The sequence below is a fragment of the Phaenicophaeus curvirostris genome, chromosome 7, assembly GCF_032191515.1.
Source record: "Phaenicophaeus curvirostris isolate KB17595 chromosome 7, BPBGC_Pcur_1.0, whole genome shotgun sequence".
NCBI classification, from domain to species: Eukaryota; Metazoa; Chordata; class Aves; order Cuculiformes; family Cuculidae; genus Phaenicophaeus; species Phaenicophaeus curvirostris.
The window spans coordinates 41,763,078-41,785,274 of NC_091398.1; the positions used below are offsets into that span (position 1 = coordinate 41,763,078).

A 22,197-nucleotide genomic window follows, 5' to 3' on the forward strand; every position below is an offset into this window, starting at 1 on the left:
GGAGCTTTAGGGGACCAACGCACACCCAGGTTGAGTGGAGGGAGTTTTCACAGAGGGTCACCTACAGCTTGAAGCATTTCCCACCAAAATCACTTACAGTTCTTACAGTGCACTAACAAGCTTGCTTCCAAATGAGTTTTGACACAGGATTTTAGAGTTCTGGTAAACAAAGTTGTAACATATCAAAAATCACGAGAGAGGATCTTAAGATATTAACACTGGTTAAGAGCACAAGCCATCTAAATCTACAAATACTCACAGAAATGCCAAGGGGCTGTCCCCAGGGTACTCGATCTCCAGTCAGTACCCTAAACTCTGCTTCATCAGCAACCTCAGGGCTCCTCAGGTCCTGGAAACACTGCCATTCACTCAGGCGCAGCTCAATTTCCCTCCCAAACAAGTGGGATTTTCTTAGCATCCCTCTCATCACCCCCTGCAGGGTGTCAGGCCTCCTCCCCTCCACAGAGGTTCGCTTCTGGGGCACGGGGCTGGCAGTAGGGCCATCGGGGCTACCTCCCCGATGGGCTCCCCTGTTGCTGGGACCCCACTTCCATGGTCCCCCTTAGCCACTCCATCAGCTTTGCAGCACTTCAACTGAGGATACATTCAGTTTGCTGCTGTGAAAATGCAAACTCCACTTTTTTTACAAGAAAGGCAAACTGATTCCTATTTCCCTTCCAAGATCGCAGTTTTTAGGCTCAAATATTAATCTGATGGGGGAGGAATCACAGGCCAGGAGCCAGCGTCCTCCCAGAAGAGAAACCAAATCACCCCAGTCTCTTAGCACGCAATCTAACCTACCATTCAAATGGAGTTCTGTGGGGTCTAAGTTCTGAGAACTTCTGCACTACAGCAACGTACCCCAAATGCTTTGTGAAAATACTTAAAATCCCTTCCAAGGAAAGAAATAGAACACTTTAACATTGAGCCTACTTTGATAAGTGAGGTTTGCTCTGCCGTAGCTCACAAAAACACGGCCCGAGTCACTAACCGCGTAAGACAAAATGAACTCTCCATTCTACAGAACACAGTCCAGTGAAAAGACTTTTGCCCTTCTATTCGGCTTTTAGCTTCATGATTGTGTTGTGAAATGCTTTTCCTGCTACACACTCCAAGTTTGACACTTTTTAAGGGTTTCAGATGAGTCAGTACTTCACAGAGCGCAGAATGCGTGTCCTTGGTGAACTCCCAATTCAAAATACTAGCCATTAGGGCAAAGCCCTCTGTCCTCAGAGGGGTCAGAACCAGCACTGCAGTCACTCACAGCTTTCATTTTCCCTCAATACACCCATAAATGTGCACATCAGCTTCTGTGCAGACAAGCTGGCACAAACAGTAGGTGTTTTGCAACAGCTGGATACAACAACAACTGACCTTGTGTCAGTTCAGTCCTTGTCCTTCAGGTACAATTTAACATTTAAACCACTTTCCTGACTGCCAAAACCCACAGATAAGCAGAACATCTTGAAACCAAACAACTGAATTTTCACAAAGAAGTTTTTCCCAGGATTTGAAAATCAGATTGTTAGTGAAACCGTGTATACCTCATCCCTCAGCATCAAGGACGGCCGAGTTCTGAACTGCTGCCCTTATCAAGTCACAAACACAAAGTGGGGCTGCAAGAGATGCTGTTGAGAAGTCTGTTTCCCACTGACATCTTCTATAACCACTACTTTTATGTGCAAGCGATTTCATACATTTTTGTGCAAAAATAACACGCAACAATTCAGTTTTTCTTAACAGTGTAGAAAGCATTTATCATGAAAACAAACATCCTTAATAAGCACCTCCATTTCCTAAAGGGTTTGGATCACCTCTTGTGAACAGCGCTAGGCTGAGGATGGTGAAGTAAAGCAATGCATCCACACCCTTCCTGCAGGAGCACGGAGAGAGGTTGGCCAGGCTGAGGAGAGGGACCAGGGGGGTCTGCAGGAATGCTCCTGGCAAGGACATTCTCTAGGTGTCCTGAGCAAAACACCTGAAGCCAGATTCACTGACCTGCATGTTTCCCACACTCTGCTGTTGCACGAAAATCCCTCTAAAAATCCTCATTCTGACCTCTCCGCACCATTCACGAGCTCAGATCCATGGGTGCACAGAGCTGGCACAGGCTCGTTGAGGTAAGCGGACTTCTACTCAGCCTGTTTCCTGAGAAATAGCAGACATGAGGACAATCACAAGACATGGCCTAAAAACCAGGGACCTTTACCTCAAAACCAACTGACCGCTTCCTTTAAACTGTCTTCGATCATAAATGCCTTGGTATTTACAAAAGACAATGAGATAACTATAACCTGAAAAGATTTTACACCACTAAGATTATCTGGCAGACCTGCTTTTAATGGCAAGGAGAAATACATACATTTCACACTCATCTTATGTAAGGGTTGGAAACATAAGCCATTACACAACGAAATAGCATCCATTTCCCTTTTATTTAATAGAATCACATTCAATGGTTTCTGCTCCAAAATAAAGAGCCTAGATCTGAAATGCTCTTTCCAATTTATAATTTATGCTGCAAGACCCACCAGCGATATGCAACTGCATGACTGGTTTTCAGCAAATATGATGCAGCAAACTGGTTTCTAAATATAGATAAAAGTTAAGCGTCACCTTATAACAATCAAGGAAAGATAGTAGCATTTGTGGCAATGAAGATTTTATAATTAAATGAAACAAATTCTCAAGAAAGCTGGAATGAAAGATGTGCGATGCATTCATGTATCACAACATAATCTAAAGTGACTCTTCTGCAAAGCTGCTCTGGATTTATGCTGCCAATTGGAAACCAGTTCCTGCTCGAGATGTGACGCATCAGACTGGCCTGTAATGTCTGTCAGAGTCTGTCATGGACAGGTGTCCTATCTCCCAGCAGAACGGGACACGGGAAATGAGACTACAGCAGCCTACATCCACCAAACCTCCATAAAACCCTCCCCGAGGTAGGGGTAAACCAGGGGAGCACTGTGCAGAAAAGGCACCTTGGTTTCCTGAATGACGGCACGCACAGAGAACAGAATTGTCCTATGACACAGCCTAAGGGAAATGTATTTAAAGGTTTCACACTACAGACCAGACAGCACCCCTGGAGCTTCTCTGCTCTTGATCTGAGAGGTGCTCTACAATTGAAAAGCCAAAGATTCCATATCTCTTCTTGGAAGCTTCAGTGGAGAGATTTTTGGTAAAATCTGGTTTGCATAAAGTGTTTTATGAAGTCCAGCTTCTCGAAGGGCTAACTCAACACGCAGTCTAGGATCAGAAACGATCTGTTAAAACAAACCACAACAAGGATAAACAGAACCAGAATGATACCTTCCTCACTGACACAGCGTACCTTATAGATTATCTGTGGATGCAGAGATTTCAACAGTTGTAAAAGATCATCATGAACTATAGTCATAAAATAAAGACATCAAAAGCAGTGAAACTCTACCATGAACAAGCCTTTCCTCACTGCACATATTCTGATATTAACATTTTTCATATTAATGACCACAAACTACTTTATCAAAGAGCCCTGGCTGTCATTCCTCAGCAAAACTCAAACGGGATGAGAACTGGAGTAACTCCTAGCTCAGCAGCCCCGAAGAAGAGCTTCTGTCTTCTCTGACGTTCCCCATCACTACAGCCCTGCTTTCAGCACAAGACTTTTAATCCCCTTCTGTTTGCTTCTGTGCAATCCGAGTGCTTCAAATGCATTTATGAGTTTCCTGACAGCACTGCCTTGTGACTACATAGCAGTACCACTTCCATTTCACATAACAATTGTGAGAGCCCAGGGAAATCACTTCTACAGTTTGTCAGGAGGGCATTTGACAAAGTCTCTAGGCCTCTTTCCAGTCCTCCTCCCGTGGGCTCCAGTGGGGGAGCACTGGAAGTACAAGAATGTGGCACTGCCTTCAGCCCTAGCATCACTGCCACGGTGTCCAGCACTGCTGGGAGACCAGCACTGGGGAACGCCACCCACAGCCCCTGCGGCTCTGGGATGGAGCACGCTCGTTCGCTTGGCAGGGTTCAGGCACTGCAGTCTGAGCAGTACCGAAACCTGGCTTGACTTGAAACAGGGAGAATATTCTGACAATTCAGGTATGTCTCCAAATATACATTTTCAGAGCATTTTTAAGCTAAGGCTTTTCAAAATCTCATACGTAGATCAGGTTTGGGTAAATTTTAACAGCCAAACAAAAACTACATCTCTGGTACCGCATCTCTACTTTAACAAACTAAGAAGCTTTAAAGTGTCTTCACACAGGAAGCGTTGGACAAGTTTAGTTATAGATACCATTAAATTTCAGCTTGTTCAGGCTAAAAAGAAACCTTTTACACTACAGAATTATATCATAGCACTTCTCTTTCTGTAAATGTAATTTTCAAATTTCAGAATGGGAATAATTTCAAATGTACAGACTGAGCAGATGGGGAATGGGGAGGGAATCAAAAAACCTCCTCTACATCATTTAATTCCTTTTGAAATTGAGCTAGCATTGTCCTCAGCAATCAGAGTGACCTCAAAACAGAGGCAGAGTTACATCAGCCTCCTTCAGCCACTGATTCCTCCTTCTTCAGTCCTTGCATATCACATCCCAAACAATCTTCAATCTAGCCACAGTGTGAAGACAGCCTAGATACTAGTTTTCAGTTTATGGAGAGATGTGTGCTGTGTATAACCTCTCAAGAAAAAAGAACACCCCCCATAATGAAGTCACCTGTGACATTACAACATGATTCTGTGGTTCTGTGGCACAGCCTGTCTGCACAGTCAGGAGAACTGGGCTGAGTCAATCCACATCAGATACTTAGCACAACACTAACTGGAGCCAGTGAAAAAGGAGACACCCTTAAATAAATGCATAAGGATGTAAAAGGGATGAGTTTTGCAGTCAAGAAATAGCGAATGGATCAGTCAAACCACCTAACGAATACATGGACTGTCCACCAGACCACTGAGCCCGTGCCCCCTCTCAGTAGTGGCAGTGGGAGATGCTGCTCAAGGAGGCCCCAGAAGGTCTCCACTGGACCTGAATGGGCCTCTGTGTCCACCCCAGTTGTACTCCTCCAGCATCTACACTGGGTCAGAGAGACTGCCCCACCTACTACTCCTGACGTTTGTATTTTTACGCATGTTATACCCTATATTCCTCTGCTCCTATTGCTATTCAAGATACAGCATTAATATCACCATCCTCTATCGCTATTAAGATACATGAGCACACAATAAATCACACGGTATGATTACAGACACTTACCTGCTGTTCGGTGTACGTGTGCAACCTGAACAATGGCTTCTGAAGATCAAACTCCTCCTTGGTTCCAATGCCCATGCGAGCTTTAGATGCCACCGTATCAGCCAGCACTCTAGCGGGATCCAGTTTTGCAACAACGGCAACCTAAAACATAGGATACAAAAATAACAATTACTCTGTGTAGACCTAAGGTCAGACAAGGTTATCATCAATAACATACAACCTTTGAGAACATCATCACTTACTTGTTTTAACAAAAATTGTTTAAAATCACCTTGTATCCATGTGCATAAGTTATAAAGCTTAAAACTTGAATCCAAAATAGAACCACTTTGGCAGAGAATAATAATCAGGGAGATTTTTTTTTCCCCATCTCCCAGTAGAGGCAATTTAATTAGCTGGACTTAATATAGCACTGTGCATGCCCAGAACCGCCATAAAGCAGAGAACTGCCTGCTGTGTGGGCAGGCTGAACACAGCCCAGCCTGCGTTTTGGGAATGCCAACTGCCCATCCTTGCAAACATAAACTGGAATGCTGGGTGGCATTTCTGTGAGGAGAGAGTCCACACTGCTGCCTCATCATTCTCGTGATAGGAAACAGGCTTACACTAAGTGTCAGGCTACCAGAATACGTGCACTATGGATCTTTGTGCTGTAACAGCAGCACGTGGCTCTGCTGGACCGGACCTCAGCCCCACAAGGATGCTGTGAGAGAGAGGCAGAGCATCCCCAGCTCTGCAGCAGCGACCAGCACCAGCTCCAACATTCAGAAGCAGCAACGAAAAGGAACAAGCAGGTTCATAATTCAGCAATATCCACATTCCTGAAGCCCAAACTTGCTGCTTTTTCTTCTGATGGAAACAAAGGTGTTCAGGCTGGAGTTCACAGTTTTTACTGAGCCGTGGGCAGCAGCACTGAGGGATGTTCCACAAACAAGTGAATCCTTCGGGTTTTTTACAAAGTGTGTCTGGTCTAACTGGTGAGTTTCCCGCAGACAGATCGGTGCCAAAGATTCTCCCACACACCATACTGTGCAAGAGACAAGTTTGGAGCTGTCAGATTTAAGATCCTTTTCTGATTGCTTACTTTCATTGTGTTCAAATATCCAGGTATAGGCTAATGCTGCTTTGGAAAATGCAGGAGATACATGAGTGAAATAATCAAAGCCAGGATCCCACCTGAATGGCTAAAAGCAGAAAAAAAATTTAATGTTATGTATGATAATTTTTTTCCACCTCTTTAATGAAATGCCATCTTTGTATTTTCATCAGTGGGAAACAGAGAATAAATACTGGTGGGACAAATGGAATGAAGGGGGAGCTTCTCCACCCTGGCCAAGGTCCATTCTAGAAGCATTTAGTATTTTGGTAAGAGTCGGGTCAGTCAGCAAAGACCAACAGATCATGACTCCCAACCGGCCTCTTGTGAAAGCTGACGTAAAAGGCAACGTAATTCGATCAGTAGCTTCGAAAAGACAGAACAGACTTCTTGCTATATTAAAAACACATCAACAACCTAAAATAACACTGTCAATACTGCAAAATATTTAATAGAATCAAATTCTTAAAAAGAAAGCATTATGAACTGGAAATGAGCCCAAGTTCAACAGTTTCAGAAACGACTGTAATAACAGACCAGTGACCCATAGCTTCAGTCATTCCTGTTATGCTCGGCTCTCCCACAGAAGACGCCTTGGAATATTTGAACTCCTATGTTTTTCTTTCTTCTTGACTTTCTACACCCAAATGCTGAAGGGAAAGCACTCATAAGGCCACAACCAGCCCATGAGGGACTAAGGGAGAATTCCACTGGCACACATACTGTACCGGGACGGCTGATCCTGAAGCCAAAGGACATGCTGAAAGCGAGGTCAGGGCTGCATCAAATGCCATGATTTTAACCACAGTCAGTCTTGGGGAGAAAGCTGCTGTGTCAGCATTGCTTAAATCATCCAAAATCTAAAAGGTTTGAAGAGTATCCTCCCCTCCTTCCCTTATTTTCCTTCAAGAAGGAATAACTCTCTGCAGAGACAATTCTTCACCAGGAGCCAGTGGAGTCAGGCTTAGGGTTAGGCATGTCCCCATATGCCCCTATGGCGTCATCCCAGACCCATTGCCTCCGGCGGCATGTTTACGCTGCAGCTCCTGGAGTTTAAAGCACATGAACTCCAGGTTTTTCCTTTTAACATTTAGAGGAAAAAATGAGGAGATCAGATACAAAACTATAAATGAAGGTAAAATTACTCCTTCAAAAATCATCAGTAGGAAAAACAACGCAATGTTTACTATGACAAACATCAGCAAGCGTTTGCTGCAATTTCCTTTTTAAATACATGTGCTGAAGTTTCAAAGAGTTCAATCTCTCTCCGGAGAAGCTGTCCAAGGTCTGGAAGGTTTTGGAGTTCAAAAAGAATTTATATTACTCATAAATCTTGTCCAGGACTCAAGGCAGACTTAAGATTTTTTTTAAAAAAAACCCAAAAATGGAAGAAAAAGAGAAATCACATTCAACCCAGAAAAAAACCAGTATCTGCCTATTTTCAGTATCAACAGCTTGCACAGTGTACTTTAACATCCCAGTGCTCCTGCTGTCAGAGCTCCAGAGCAGACAGGATTCGTAACATGACAGAACTGCTGCAAAAGTCAGCCCAGAAGTGCATCTTAACTTTATCATTCCGTTGCTTGTATAGATTGTTCTTTTTCTCTTCCAAGTAACATGGCAGCGTGTGTTTGTATCATCACTGCATGTGAAACCCCGGGAAGCCAACCCACCTGCTGCCGGAGTGCCTCCAGGCATCGCTCCCTCTCTTCTGCTTCTCGTGCTTCTCGAAGGGCGAGCTCCTTTCTCTCCAGCAGCCGCTTTTCTAGTTCAGCTTGTCTAAACTTCACCCTGGCAAACAGCACACACACAAGTGGAAGAACGCTGGTCAAGTGCAATTGTAAATTGCTGTTACCTACTGCAGCCTGAAACCTCACCTGACGCTTCCTCTACCCACCTCACAACAACACGGTGGCTCAGAAAATCACCTGGAAACAGCAAACGACACTTCTTCATTTGAACATGTTAGTTTGTTGGTTTTTCATTGGGGATCTTGAGGAAGGAGAGTTCTGAGGGGGGTGTAATTTTTAATTTGTTTTGGGATTGGGCTTAGGGGGTTTCTGGTTGCTTTTTTCCTTTTAAACAGCCCTGCTAAGCTTTTAGATGCTGTTTCTAGAACGCAGATTTTCCTAGCACGCTTTATATAGCCCTGCTGCTCTTTTTTCCTCCCATTTTCTTTGCCAAGAAGAAACGTCCTCTGACATCTGTGTTTGGCAGAACAACTCTTTCCCACAATCCTTTCCATGAAAAGAAACACATCGCTCCCAATCTCATTACTGGGCAAGAGAACTTGAGAACTGCATCCTTCTTCAACAGGAAGATAAAGGAGGTTAGCACAAATAATCCTGAAACCAGGGCATTACTTTTGCTAGTCAGCTTTTGCAGCAGGTTTTTATAGCCCCAGCAGCACTATCATCATTGTATTTGCTAGGGACCCTCCAAACTCTGCTTCTTATGCAGCTGCAGGTATTCATCAGGATGTCACTTTTAGACCTTACGCTGGAGTGGTCATCACTGTGCTTTGCATTTGGAGAATTATCCTTCTTTTGCCCTTCAAGTCTTAACTTGTCTTTAGAGAAACAGAGAAGAAAGAGAATCTTCCACTACAATACAACATGGATTTCTACGTCCTTACTCTCAAAATTTCATATACTTCTTTGAGCTTATGAACTTGTGCTAAGAGTACAAAACTCAGAAGTAAACATACAGGTATGCTGGTAGCTAGGAAAGACCCCTGAATCGATAATCCAACCACAATTATTAGGACAAACAACTCTCTCCCAGGAGAGCGGTACAGCACTGCCTGAGGCTGCCCTGCTCAAGGTTTCTTGCTGCAGCTACCACAGCTTGGGCAGGTGATGCTTGCATTCTTAATCCTCAGAGGCAATTTTGCTCCTATAGAAAGCCTAATCTGCTTCTTATATCAAGCAGATATTATGTTTTCCTGAAAAATGACAAAAACTATATTCTATTGAAACCCACTCACTCGGAGCCAGTCACTGCAATGCACGTTCTGAAATGCCCCAGTGTCACCGCACACAAACTTTCTCCCCTGCAACCTCCTGTGAATTGCCAAGGAGGAAAACAGAGAGGCCAGCTCTGATCTCAAGTACTTTGTCACTGCTGCGGAAGTTCTCATGTGCATAGGAAGCAAAGCCCTGACAACGGGAACATTTCATGGCTGTCCCACGCCCCGGCTGCGTCGGTGCAAGTGGTTGACTCCAAAGTATCAGATGGACAGACTGCGGCTGAGCGAGGTTGCAGCCTCTTGGTGCAGCCCCTGCTGTTCCAGAGAAGGTGGTTCATGCTCTTTGTTATCCTAGGGAGACCATCACCTTGCTCCTGCTGGAGAGACTGAGGCCAGGGTTGATGCAGGTGAGGCCCATTGTGAGGGGGCAATGGAATCTACACTCAGGGAAGGCAGAGAACCCTGTAAATATATATCCAGCCTCCCCAGTGACAGGCAGTAGGATGACAGGAAACAGCTTCAAGCTGCAGCATGGCAGGTTCAGACTGGACATCAGGAAACATTTCTCCACCAAAAGGGTTCTTGAGCACTGGCAGAGGCTGCCCAGGGAGGTGGTGGAGTCCCCATCCCTGGAGGGGTTTAAAAGACGGGCAGATGAGGTGCTTAGGGATGGTTCAATAGTGGACAGGTACGGTTGGACTCGATCTCAAAGGTCTTTTCCAGTCAAGCAATTCTATGATTCTATCCATTGTGCTCCTGATTTGGAACATTCTTCCAATACTTTTATGTTTGGCTGTAAATACTTACCTGAGCTTTGATTTCACAGCATCCACATCCACATAAAGCTGTTACTTCTCTTTCACTCTATTATATTTTGTAATATTTTAGCTACTATTTCTTCAAAGTAAACTTAATTTTATATAAAAGCTTGAAATGAAAATGTCTTAATACTCTGTTTTTACATTAAGTACCACAGTAAGTAACAATTTTAACAAATCACCAGCTGGAAAATGAGCGTAGCTGATGAGCTGCAGTGGAGCTACCTTTATGAAGTACCATGGGTACACACTTATGTAATTTTTGATAAGTGTAATTTCATTAAAACTCTGCTTTTAGACACTGTCTCATAAATATTCAATAGGAAAAAATTAACTACTCTGTTTATTATGAAAGCTTAAGCAAACTTTTTAAAAGGTGGTTTATAATAAATAGGGGGTTTTTCCCTGTACCACATCTTACCCTGTTCCCCACTGTCAGTCAGATACATCTCATGCAAACAGTGGGAAGTGTTACCTTAGCAGCTAAGAATCCCTGCCTGTGTCTCCACCTGTGACTGAATTGCTGCACCACATCACCCAGGCAGCTGGGATAGCAGGCACTTTATGCATTTGTTTGAACATCTCAGATGTAGCCACCAGTTCCCTCGGCAAAACCAACAGGCTGGCTCCTTTGCCGATGATGCTGCAGCTTTGCACAGCCTAACCCAGCCCCCAGCTCTAAAGGCTTTTCGATACAGCAGCACAAGCTCAAGCAAAGGTGCAAATACCATCCCTGGAGCAGAAATCCCAGCACAATCCTCTCCTCTGCTGTGTTTCTGAACACAGACAGCATTGCTTATCAGCATGTTGTGTTGAACACAATATTTTCACCATCTCTTACTTGGTCAGCATCAATGGGAACTTACACAAAGTCAAACCCGCCAGGGCTTAGGCAAGTGCTGGGTAGCTGGCTGTTCTCAGGCAACAGCTCCGGCACACACACAACATAAAACTGCAGCTGCTGAGGGACTTCCAGGCCAAAACCGAAATGGCCAATCTGTTACGTGTCCCCACTATCAGACAGTCACTGAGCTGGGTCGGACAAAGCAAATGTGGACTCAGTCACTTGAAATTCTACATCCCTTTTCAGATGCCTTCAGTCCTTCTCTTTGATCTGGTCATAGCCCTGGCTGTTTCGTGCCTTACAGTTACAAAGCAAGACCTGAACAGAGCACCACAGTGGCTCTGGGGGAAGAATTCTGGTTTCTATAAGCCAAATCACTTAATTTTAAATGAATTTTAAAAGCAATTCAGGAAAACAGTAGACCTTTTTTAATATCTTATTGTACCTCCTAGCAACTCTATGCAGTATCCAGGCCATATCTAGTACTTGCAATAGTCAGTCAGCTCACAATCCAAAAACCTTTCTCTTTCCCAAACCAGCCTGAAAATGTACCAGATCAGAATCGTGGCACTGGCCTGTGCCATCTTTCACAATCAGTTCTGCAGAGGCTCAGACCCAATTTATGTGCTGCACAGGGGGAAACACATAAGAACACTACAAGTTTCTGCAGGACAGCATCGTTTAGCCCTGGCCCGGGCAGCTTCAGCAGCTAAAGCTGAGCAGTTAGACTTCCAAATCCCTTCCCCCAACCAGGGAAACAGGAAAGGGAAATGAGAGGAAAAAAGCATTGTGACAGTGGTTCCACCTTGGTTCAGTCCCATACATACCATAAACGCCTCACACCACACCCGTAGCACTACAGTACCAAGCAGTGACATCTCTCTTCCCTCTTTTGATTAATGTTTCTGAAGGCTTTAAGGGTGAAAAGCATTAAGTAATTTCAAAGAATTCTTGAACTCCACAAACAGTAAGTATTTCTCACTTAACTGTTTTATTTTGCACAGCATGCCAGTTCTGGGGAACACAATGCTCAGCATTTACCGACTCTGGATTCATAATAGCCCGAAGGTGCGATTATTTCCTTCCTGCACCCCTCCATGAACTGTGCTGTTTCCTTATATTTTATTCTGCAATGTTTATTAGCATAAGAAAAGCCCGTTCTCCAGCTCTATGGCACAGCACAGCACACAGGTTGGAAGAAAAGCCAGTTTTCCCTGATCAGCTGCTGAAAACTCAGCAATTCAAGCACATGGGTCACCGCAGGCACATTTAAGGAAAGCTTCAGATCTGTTTGTAGCATGAGCACTTAAATGTAGCTGTCAGCAAGGTATCCCAACGAAATAAGATTGCAGTAGTGTTTCCACAGAATGTTTAAGACAAGAGTTTAACACTCTATTGGCACTTTAACCCTCTTTTAATCAGTCCACCCAGTTCAGCGCCTCCTTCTATCCAAAAAAAGGGTAAGCCTGTGCTTTGAGAGCAGTTCTAACCAGACTACCTACAGGGGTTTTATGCTCCTCTGTGGGACAGGAATTCCTCTCTGAAATAAAGCACTTCTTCAACGGGTCATTAAAGGCCATATTCTGCTCCAGAGACCTGGCAAGGACTCGGGTGTGAACAGGCTCAAGTCCTACATCACATCAAATGGCTGAAGAGCATCCACAACCCAATGTGCAATTTAAGACCCTCTGAAAGAATAATAAATACCTGTGAGGCTGCTAAGGGCTTAATGTGCTCCTCTAGCCTCTCAGAAACAACACAACTGATTATAAATAATTGTGCAAAGTGGGAAAGTAGCAGGTCTTATTACCCAGCTGCAATTAAAAAAATCATCAAGGGGGTTGTTTTTAATGTGTGTGTCCTATCATGATTACAACAGTTTAGCACTTACGGAGATCTAAAACTTTGATGGATATCAATTCATTCAAACTAACAAGTAGTGTCCAGGCTACAATCACAGAATCACTAGGTTGGAAAAGACCCACAGGATCATCAGGTCCAACCATTCCTATCAAACACTAACCCATGCCCCTCAGCACCTCGTCCACCCGTGCCTTAAACACCTCCAGGGAAGGTGACACAACCACCTCCCTGGACAGCCTCTGCCACTGCCCAATGACCCTTTCCATGACAAATTTTTTCCTGGTGTCAAGCCTGAACTTCCCCTGGCGGAGCTTGAGGCCATTCCCTGTTGTCCTGTCCCCTGTCACTTGGGAGAAGAGCCCAGCTCCCTCCTCTCTACAACCTCCTTTCAGGTAGTTATAGAGAGCAATCAGGTCTCCCCTCAGCCTTCTCTTCTCTTCTCTAGGCTAAACAACCCCAGCTCTCTCAGCCGCTCCTTGCAAGACTTGTTCTCTAGCCCCTTCACCAGCTTTGTCGCTCTTCTCTGGACACACTCCAGAGCCTCAACATTTGATGCTGCCTTGGTACCTAGACTGGGGTGACTGCCAAGCAGGAAGGAAAAAGACTTACTTATCTCAATTTATTCTAATTTAGAAAGTCGGGCGATCAAAGCAAAGGAGATTATAACAAGTTCCTATTGATACTCTAAGTATTCACATTCCATTTCTTTTACCTTTCTCTGTCTTTAACTGCTTGTTCAGCCATTAATTTCCTCAATTTGTTCAGCCGCTGCAGATCTTTCTCCTCCCGCTCTCGCCGCTTGAGCTCTTTCTCAGCTTGGTATTTTTTCACCTGGAATTTGAAAAAATAGAGTAAATAAAATAACAATAATTCACAAGGAAGCACAGAGCCCATGAGCACCAGGCCCAGGGATTTCTCAGGTAGCACTGAGGAGGTGTGGAGCACCACATCATTCTCTGCCTACCCTTTTGGTTTCTGAGCTGGCAGTACCGCAAGGTGGGTCTTCATTCCTGTGTCTTTTTAGAGAGGTCCGCCAAAAGTTCACCAACAATATCTGTGCAGGCCAATTAAAGTTAAAGGGAAAACCAATACTGGTTTACACTGAGCCAGGATTTCTCTGAAAGCATTTGGTTTGCAAACACATAAATATGGCTTTCTCAGCTTTTGAACCTAAAATGAGTCTTAAATATTAAGAGCTAAATTTAAGGATAAAGCCATGAGTTACCTGGTTGGACCTCACAACTGAGCAGATTTCCTAGAGACCTCTTGAGGTCTTTTACAACCTGAACTTTTCAGGTTGTAAAGCATATGGAGAGCATTGTTGTATTCTGAAGGAAAGAGAAACGCCTCTTGAAACTGATCTTTGGAGAATTAGTTCAGTTTTGCTAACTATATGATTTATCCTAGTTTAACGGATAGATTGTGCTCTGCCATGAGTGTATACTTCATCTTTAAGATAAATTGCAGAGAAAGAATAAAATCAGGTAACCAATATAAGTAGCAACTTCAGACGGAGAAGGAACTGGATACTTGCCAGTGCTGTCACAACCAAGAAAAATGAACTCACAAATAAAATAAAAACAATATGAAATCAGGCAGCTTTTCACGTGGTGGCTCAGGGACTTGCAGCAATAGGAGATAATGAGGAGATAATGGTCTCAGGAGACAAGAGGGCTTTGGCAGCCACAGCTGTTTTTCTCCAGGGAGCACTTGCAGTCAAGCTTGCTTTGCAGAATTGTGGATATAACCAAATGCAATGGTCATGCAAAATACCATCAGGAACACAATAAGCCACAAGAGCTTCTGCTCTGGACCTGTTTGAGGTGGCACACAGATGTAGTTCCTGGTACAAAGCAAGGAAAAGGGATTTAAGTGCTATAAAATTTGATAGGGGAATTCCTAGCAGTGTCGTACTTTATTTTCATTCTTCTGCTAAGGCAGCCCATTTCACCCACCTGCAAGGCGTTTATTTTCCTCTGCTATCTTTTCTGCTTTTACTAAGAGTTTTAAATTTTTTTAGTAACAACGTAATCAAATTGCTGGAAGTACAGGTAGTTTGTGTTCAGTTGTGAGGAATCACTGCAATGGACACCTCCATGACATGAGGATCCAAATTCCAGGGTATCTAACTGCCCACATTGTAGTCCCACCAGTGAACTCCGAGCACGATCCGTTACACAGAAACGTGGCAGATAAACAAATACAAGAAAGCAAAATCTAAAGCGAAAATGTGATAATGTATATAAAGATTTTGTTTCCTCCCTTCTTTTGCACAAGCTTTCTGTAGTGTGGCACACATTGACGTCACTAAAGCCTTCCTGTGCATCTTGAAATGCTCTCTTGAACACAGCTCAGACTTGTTCCCTTAACTCTGACTCTAACTGGGATGAGCACAGCTTTCAGTGATCCTTCTTGCAAACACATTAGCATGAGTAGTCCTCTAAGAGTAAAGGTGACTGCTCACCGGCATTTGAAGGACACAGGAATAAGAACCTATGGCATCCTCCGACTTGTTTTTTTCCAGAATGCTCACATGGCTTAGCAGACACGCCACAGGTCAGTTGAGCTCTATGCATGCCAGATTTCAGTGTGAAAAATAACCAGGACAAGAAGTAAAGTTCTGGTAAAACAACATCCTGGATTTCTGCCACATCATTTAAATAAAAAGATAACACAGACACCTATGAGACAGCTCGATTTTCTAAAAGCACCACACTCACTGTGGCAGATTTCTGATTTCCTGTTAAGCTGAAGTTTAGGCTCATGCCTCAAAGCCATTTTCCGAGCAGTCACCACAAAAGTACCTACAACAATGTCACACAGACTGCTGATATGCTGAAATGGTTAATATTGCCACCCTGCTTCAGGTCCTTGTGCTGCGAGGTGCAGTGCGCTGCCTTGCAGACAACGTGCTGTAAGGCTCCTCTGCTGCATTGCAGCACGCTTAACTGCAGCCCTAGAAGCTTTCTGAGTCTTTGCCACCCTGCTAAAAGCACATGCCTAAGAGTTAAAACCCTGTAGTGCTTCTGCGCTGAGGTTTTGTGACACTGAGATGGCTACAAACACTCATGAACAGCTGGTTTTTAAGAAACGCAATGAAGTAACATTATCAATGCCATGAGCAGGCAGCTCTAAAGCTAAAACAGAGAGCAGAGAGACTTGACTGACCATTCACCCACCCCTGTACTAATACTGAATACTTGAAAGAATACAAGGCAGCGAGAGGAGTTAAAGATTTGAAAGGTAATCATACACATTAGCGTATACAAAAATGTACACAAGTTTCTCATACTTTATATTTCTCCTGAGCTCTCCGAATCATTTCCTGCTCTTCCTGTAGCCTTTCTTCCTCATCCTTCTTCTCTTTTCTTCTGGCAGCGACAGCAGCTTCCAGCCTAGCAGCCTCTTCCTGCTGTGCTTTCCACTGCAGAACCTGAAAGAAAGGGTGGTAAAGGCAGTCCTGCAGCAGACTTGAGCAATGCTGGGGTCCCTGCCAAGCAGACTTGGGAAGGAAAACCACATAATCCCTTTACAAACTGAGATCTATAATCTTATCAGCAATCCGTAATCGCTTTGCAAGCACCAGCTTTCCATGTGTTAATGTGCAATTCACAGCTGAATGGCACAACAGGCAATAAAATCACATATGAAAAGATCACCAAAATCATGGTAAAAGCACCAAAATCATCTCAGTGACATCAGATCCGAAATTCCCACTTTGACCTTCAACAGCATGTAAAATTCTTAAGAACGCCTGCATGAATAGACAACAACCCTAAGGGACCAGAGTCCACTTGCACCCTTCAGCTCGGATGTTCCTGGTCTTGGTCTAAATGGCAATTCTTATTGAGCAATCTGGGCACAGCCTGCTCGCGTCGTTTAGCAGTTTAAGGATCTAAAATAAAATGCTGAATGGTTTCGGTTACCCTTCACTTGCTACACTAATAACCTTAAAATGAAGTGTTTAGAAAATGACTGTAGAAGAACATGCAATCGTTTCTAACTCGCTCTGAAACAGGCTGAAGCAGACATACACATGAAGCTTTAAAATCTACAGCAAACACAAATTGAATGAAATCTGCTAAAAGTCTGCTTGGATCAGAGCTAGAATCCACTGCAGAAGTTCGAAGGAATTCTAAACTTCTGTAAAGGCGTGATTGAGATTTTATGAACAGAAATGAGGTAACAGTCAAACTGTGTAATGAAAACATTGCTTTTCTGAAGCTTGTCTTTTCCTACACCCTACACAGAATCACTAGGTTGGGAAAGACCCACTGGATCATTGAGTCCAATCATTCCTATCAGTCACTAAACAATGTCCCTCAGCGCGTCATCCACCTGTCCTTTAAACACCTCCAGGGAAGGTGACTCAACCACCTCCCTGGGCAGCATCTGCCAGTGCCCAATGACCCTTTCCGTGACAAATTTTTTCCTGATGTCAAGCCTGAACCTCCCCTGGCGGAGAAAAAAAAATACTGAAGTCCAAGAAGACCACATCCACAGCCTTTCCCTCATCCAGCAGCCGAGTCACTTTGTCATAGAAGGCGATCAGGTAAGTTTGGCAAGACCTGCCTTTCGTGAACCCGTGTTGACTGGGCCTGATCACCCAGTTCTCTTGCATGTGCTTCGTGATAGCTTGCTTCATACTCCTTTCCAAGTCCCTTCAATAAGGAGATAGATGCTGGTGTACGTGTGCTCAGGACAGGAGGCAGCTCCCCTTTTCCCCAAGTCTGAGAACCCTCTCGATCCTTTACTAGTCTTCATTAGATATTAATTTACCTGTTAACCACAGACCTCTGTCAGTTGTTTGAATGCAGCCATTAGTTAGCGTGGCAAGGGCATTAACAGGTCTCAAAAGAAGTTGCTGTTAACTGGTATTTCAGGGGACAGGGGAACCACTGACTAGAAAAGGGTGTTGAGATCGGAACTGGCCCAGCAGAGCTTCTGTCAAGGTGACAGCTGATTAGAGGAAAGCAAACAACAATAAAGCAGTCTAAGACGATCTCCAGCATCTTTATTCATTCATCCTGATGGGCAGATATTTTCATGCCATTTTCTCACTATTTTCACCCAGCTCTGCTGCTAAAGCCTTTTGATTTGGGGAAGAAATCAACATCAGGGCACAATCTAGAGTTTCAACAGGTTCCATACAGACAGGTGAGTATCAAACACATAACTTCACTCTGCTGGCAAAGCACTGAGGTTGCCCAGACAAAATTGCTCTGCCAAGAATTCAGTAGGTATCCCTACTACCTTCCACAGCATGGTCTATGCCGCCCTAAATTGCTGCTGAACACTCCTAGTGACTCAGAGAGCAGAACCTGCTTTACATTCTTATCTCACTAGGTTTTTAAATGCATGAACTCATTGCTCATCAAGAAAAAAAGTGGTAAGAATGACAGAAGGAAGGACAGTTTCACTGGATTATACTTTCCCACAATACCCACTTATGCGTTTCTGTAAGCAGCACGTGAAGTTCGCTGACATTATCCCTGCCCCTTCCACGTTCATCTAATTTGCACCTGTTCATTAAAGCAAAAGGAGTCACCTGCTTTAAAAAAGTATTCACTATTGCAAAAAAAAAAGGAAAAATTAGTAAAAATCAAAAAAGCACTGTTTGCAAAATACTTATGGCATGTGATTCTGTAGGCTGGAATTATGCCATGTCTTCCGCAAATGAAGAGTTCAAGTCATATCAGATAAAACGTTTTTAACAGAGCCGAGCTAAATGAAAGGGGGTTTTTATGTATGAAATATAAACAATTAGGAATTGAACAGCTGATTCAAATGTCAAAATATTTCACTTTTCAAACCCCACTCAAACATTCTAACATCTCTCTGCTGGTGAGTAGTTCCAGTGCCATAGCCTGCTCCCACTGCGTTCTGCTTGCATGGGGGAGCTCCCCGGGGAGCCTGGTCCACAGGAGCTGGCAGGGGCTCCCAAAGCAGCACACCCTGCCCATACCATCATGGGTTCAACACTTAAGAGCTAGACTGTCTGAACTCACGATAACATGCCTGTTGCCTCAGGAATCCCAGCCTGCATTTGCATTTACCTTGTGAGCTGCACAGGACTGTGTGTTTGCACAGCGCAGGGTGCTGCGGGCACCCGGCCTGAGAGCAAACCACGGCAACAACGGGCAGGCAGCAAATGGAGATAATGGGAGAAATCTCCAGGGCACGGAGTTCCATACAATTCATAGTGTGCTGTTTAAAAGCAACCAACTGATGCTGAATTTCCAGCACTCCTACAATTTAAGTGTTTCAAGGAAGCCCCCTGTACTCATCCGGTTTTCCCTCTGGAGGTAGTGTCGTGCAAAAAAGTCCCTGAGCAATAGTTCTGATTCCCTGGGGCCATAATCTGGGACCACAAAATGCACACAAAACATTAATGTGTTCTTGATTGCATTCTTGCGTTCCTATGAGTGCAGTCAGAAGGGTAGGGTTTACTGTGTCAACAGGGAATGTTCTGTTTAAATATTAAATAAATCCTAGGAGTTAAACTAATATTGAAAATACACGGGAAACTGGATCCCCTCCCGCCCACCTCACAAAGCAGCTTACGCTTTAGCAGCACGAGCACCGCCAGCATGAAGTTCTCAAAGTTTTTAATTACAGCCAACATTTCAAGCACCTCTCACGGTTCACGCGTTATTAGAGGAGCATTTGCCAAGTGAATTATTAAATTGCTGTGCTGAACAGATGCGTGCGTACCTATTTTCAGTTCATTATTTCAACATTGCATATTACAATAATGCAAAGTACACCACAAATTAATTCAAATAATAAATTAGTTCTCTCACTCTGACATCTGAAGAGCAATAATGTATTTACCTTGTACTTTATGCTGCAGATACATCTATTCTAATGACAAAGCTATTCTTGAGTTACTTGGGAATTCCCGTTACATTAGCACATGAGATCACAGCTCCATGTAAGGTTTTTTCCTTTAAGCAATGCTGACTTCCATTACAAACCGACCTCGAAGCTGCCCAGGGTGATACAAGTGAGATGGCACCACGTTCCCTCCAACAGCTGAGCTGCACAGCGAGGTAGAGAGGAATGCAGGACAAGGGCTGGCACAGAGAGGGTCTGTGGCATAGAGGTCATGCAAGGAGTAGCACTGCCTTTGAAATCAGCTGAAATACACAGTAGCCCCAAAGGACATGAAGGGACCAGGAGGAGTGTCACAAAACGACTACACAGACTATATCCTCACAGGCTACCCTGTGCTACACGGACATAACAAGCTGCTACAATTCAAATTCTAAGCAAGAATTCCCAGTAATCCCATGATAGTCATTCCTGTTTGTCATAACTAAAGGCAAAAGAAGGAAATCCTCCGATAACCCCACTCTGACTCTCTCCCGCTCAGTGTTTCAACTTCATAAAATCACCCAATCCCAAACCACTTCCAGAGATCCCCAGAGCTTTACTGATGCCTGAAACACTCCTGCACATCCTTCCTTAGTTTATTACAAAAAAATTTAAAGGATGTCTTCAAAAAAAATAACTTCATAAATGCCAATGGCCCATAGCAAAAGCAGTCCCAGGCCTGGTGCCGTGTAGACTGAGCTGCAATCAAAAACCCCAAATTCTGCTGGTGACACCAGGCTCGGAGCCATGTATGGATCTGCTGGCTCCTCCTGCTTCTTCCCTCATCATGCCCTGCAACTGAGGAGAACACTACTGATCCTTTAGCCTATGATCCCAGGGTCCTGAACTCTCTTTTGATTGCCCTTGGATTTCTTGTTTCAAATGTATCTCTGCCTACCTGGAAAATCAATCCTAGGTAATAATGTGAGGGCTGTACCAGCACAGGAAGTTTTCTCTTCACATCTTTAACCCGGGCCCCAGGGAGGCAGCAGATTTCCCTAGGGAGCGTTTCCCTATTCCATTCCTTTCAGAAGGGAGTCTCCTATGACATTGACCCATCTTTTTCTTTATGGAAGCAGTTTTGCTGCAGGTCTTAGGCTGACTTAACTGTGGCAACAGTTAAGTGATAAAAAGTCATAGGCTACAGGACTTACAGGACCGCAGAATCAGGTTTTCAGTAAGGATATTCTTCTCAGTTCAATTCCTGCTGGACACATCATCCAGTCAATGGAGAGGATTTAGCAAATTTGGCAAACTTATTTCCCTACACAAGAGAAGGTCATTACTTTAATCTGCTGTAGAACTGGCCACAGAGCGCAGTCAAACTGAGATCCCTAGAATATTAACATGAGAAACTCATTAAAAGGTGACTTTCATCACTGGCACCGCAGCCTCTTCACTCACAATACAGCTCAGTCGTTAATATGTCAGGTAAAAGTAACGTATGCTGATCTATGTCCTTCGCCTGAGCAACTCCTTCCCATTCCAAGGTGCTAAAAAAGGAAAGATTTTTAAGAAAAGGGGGAAGGAACTGAAGAGGAAGGTAAAAAATTAAAGACCACATTCCTGTAGAAGAATAAGGATTCACCCAGGTAATTCCTATTAAGGTTAATAGAAGTTAAGCACATAAATTCTGCTCAGATTAATGGGATAATAAATCTCCTAGACTTAAATATTTTATAAATGGAACAGGACAATAGCAGTCTGTGTTAAAAAATGAAAATAATTTAAGCAACTACTGATACAGAAATGTCTGCTCCAAGCAGCGTGATTCATTAAAAATCCTGTTTTCAAACTTCCTTGCGTTCGCTCACAATTTCTTATCACAGAGCCTACCCTAACTGCTCCCCAGCCAGTTCCAGCAGCTCTCAGGCACAGAGAACTCACAGGTATTGGAGAGCAAATTCATGCTCACACAGCCAACATCTCCTGGATTTCTAGATTTCCAGTTAATGACTTGTTTTCCAAGACTTTAGAAGTCACAGGAAAATTTTGCCCCAAAGCTGGCATCTCCAAGGGTACTGGGGTGTGCAGATCTTCTCCTGATGTATGGTTGTATCAACTAAAAAATAAAAACCCCTTGCACTAATCAAACCCACCATAAACGAAAATATAAAATATTAACAGTGTTACTCTTGGAAATAAGACTAGAAAGCATATGCACAAATTCCTAAATGGAAAGATAACGAGACGGGTGCCTTGGGGTGTGAATGCTAGAGCTTATGAAAGGGAAAAATTAAAATGCATATTAAGAACCATTCCCTGGAGCCTCAAATATTGTGGGTCAGGGGAGAGTTTGTAAAAAAAAATGTGAAAAATCCATCATTTAAATTCAGGAAGTCCAGAAAATCCAGGTTTATAAGAGACATACCTATTATTTCCCTTTTCTCATGTCAGTAACCTCATGAACTGACCGCAATCTTTAAAAGCACGTGGGTCAATTCCCAGTTCAGTGTGGAAGGAAGGTCCAGTTTACAAGGGGC

At 43.7% G+C, this 22,197-nt stretch overlaps 1 protein-coding gene across 4 annotated transcripts in view; it reads right to left on the reverse strand.

The window, feature by feature from the left end:
* The window catches only part of CCDC148 (coiled-coil domain containing 148), a 55,537-nt gene that overhangs the window by 3,985 nt on the left and 29,355 nt on the right, over positions 1 to 22,197 (reverse strand). For 3 of the 4 annotated variants that reach the window (XM_069861707.1, XM_069861706.1, XM_069861709.1), the window contains 5 exons: positions 16,131 to 16,271; positions 13,551 to 13,669; positions 8,019 to 8,136; positions 5,250 to 5,390; positions 954 to 3,269 (listed from right to left, as the gene is read on the reverse strand). In XM_069861707.1, the coding sequence (XP_069717808.1) occupies positions 3,123 to 3,269; positions 5,250 to 5,390; positions 8,019 to 8,136; positions 13,551 to 13,669; positions 16,131 to 16,271 (666 nt within the window). In that variant the 3' untranslated portion in view covers positions 954 to 3,122. Of the gene's footprint in view, positions 1 to 953; positions 3,270 to 5,249; positions 5,391 to 8,018; positions 8,137 to 13,550; positions 13,670 to 16,130; positions 16,272 to 22,197 lie in introns of those variants that run through there. The other variant, XM_069861708.1, reaches the window with a different exon arrangement.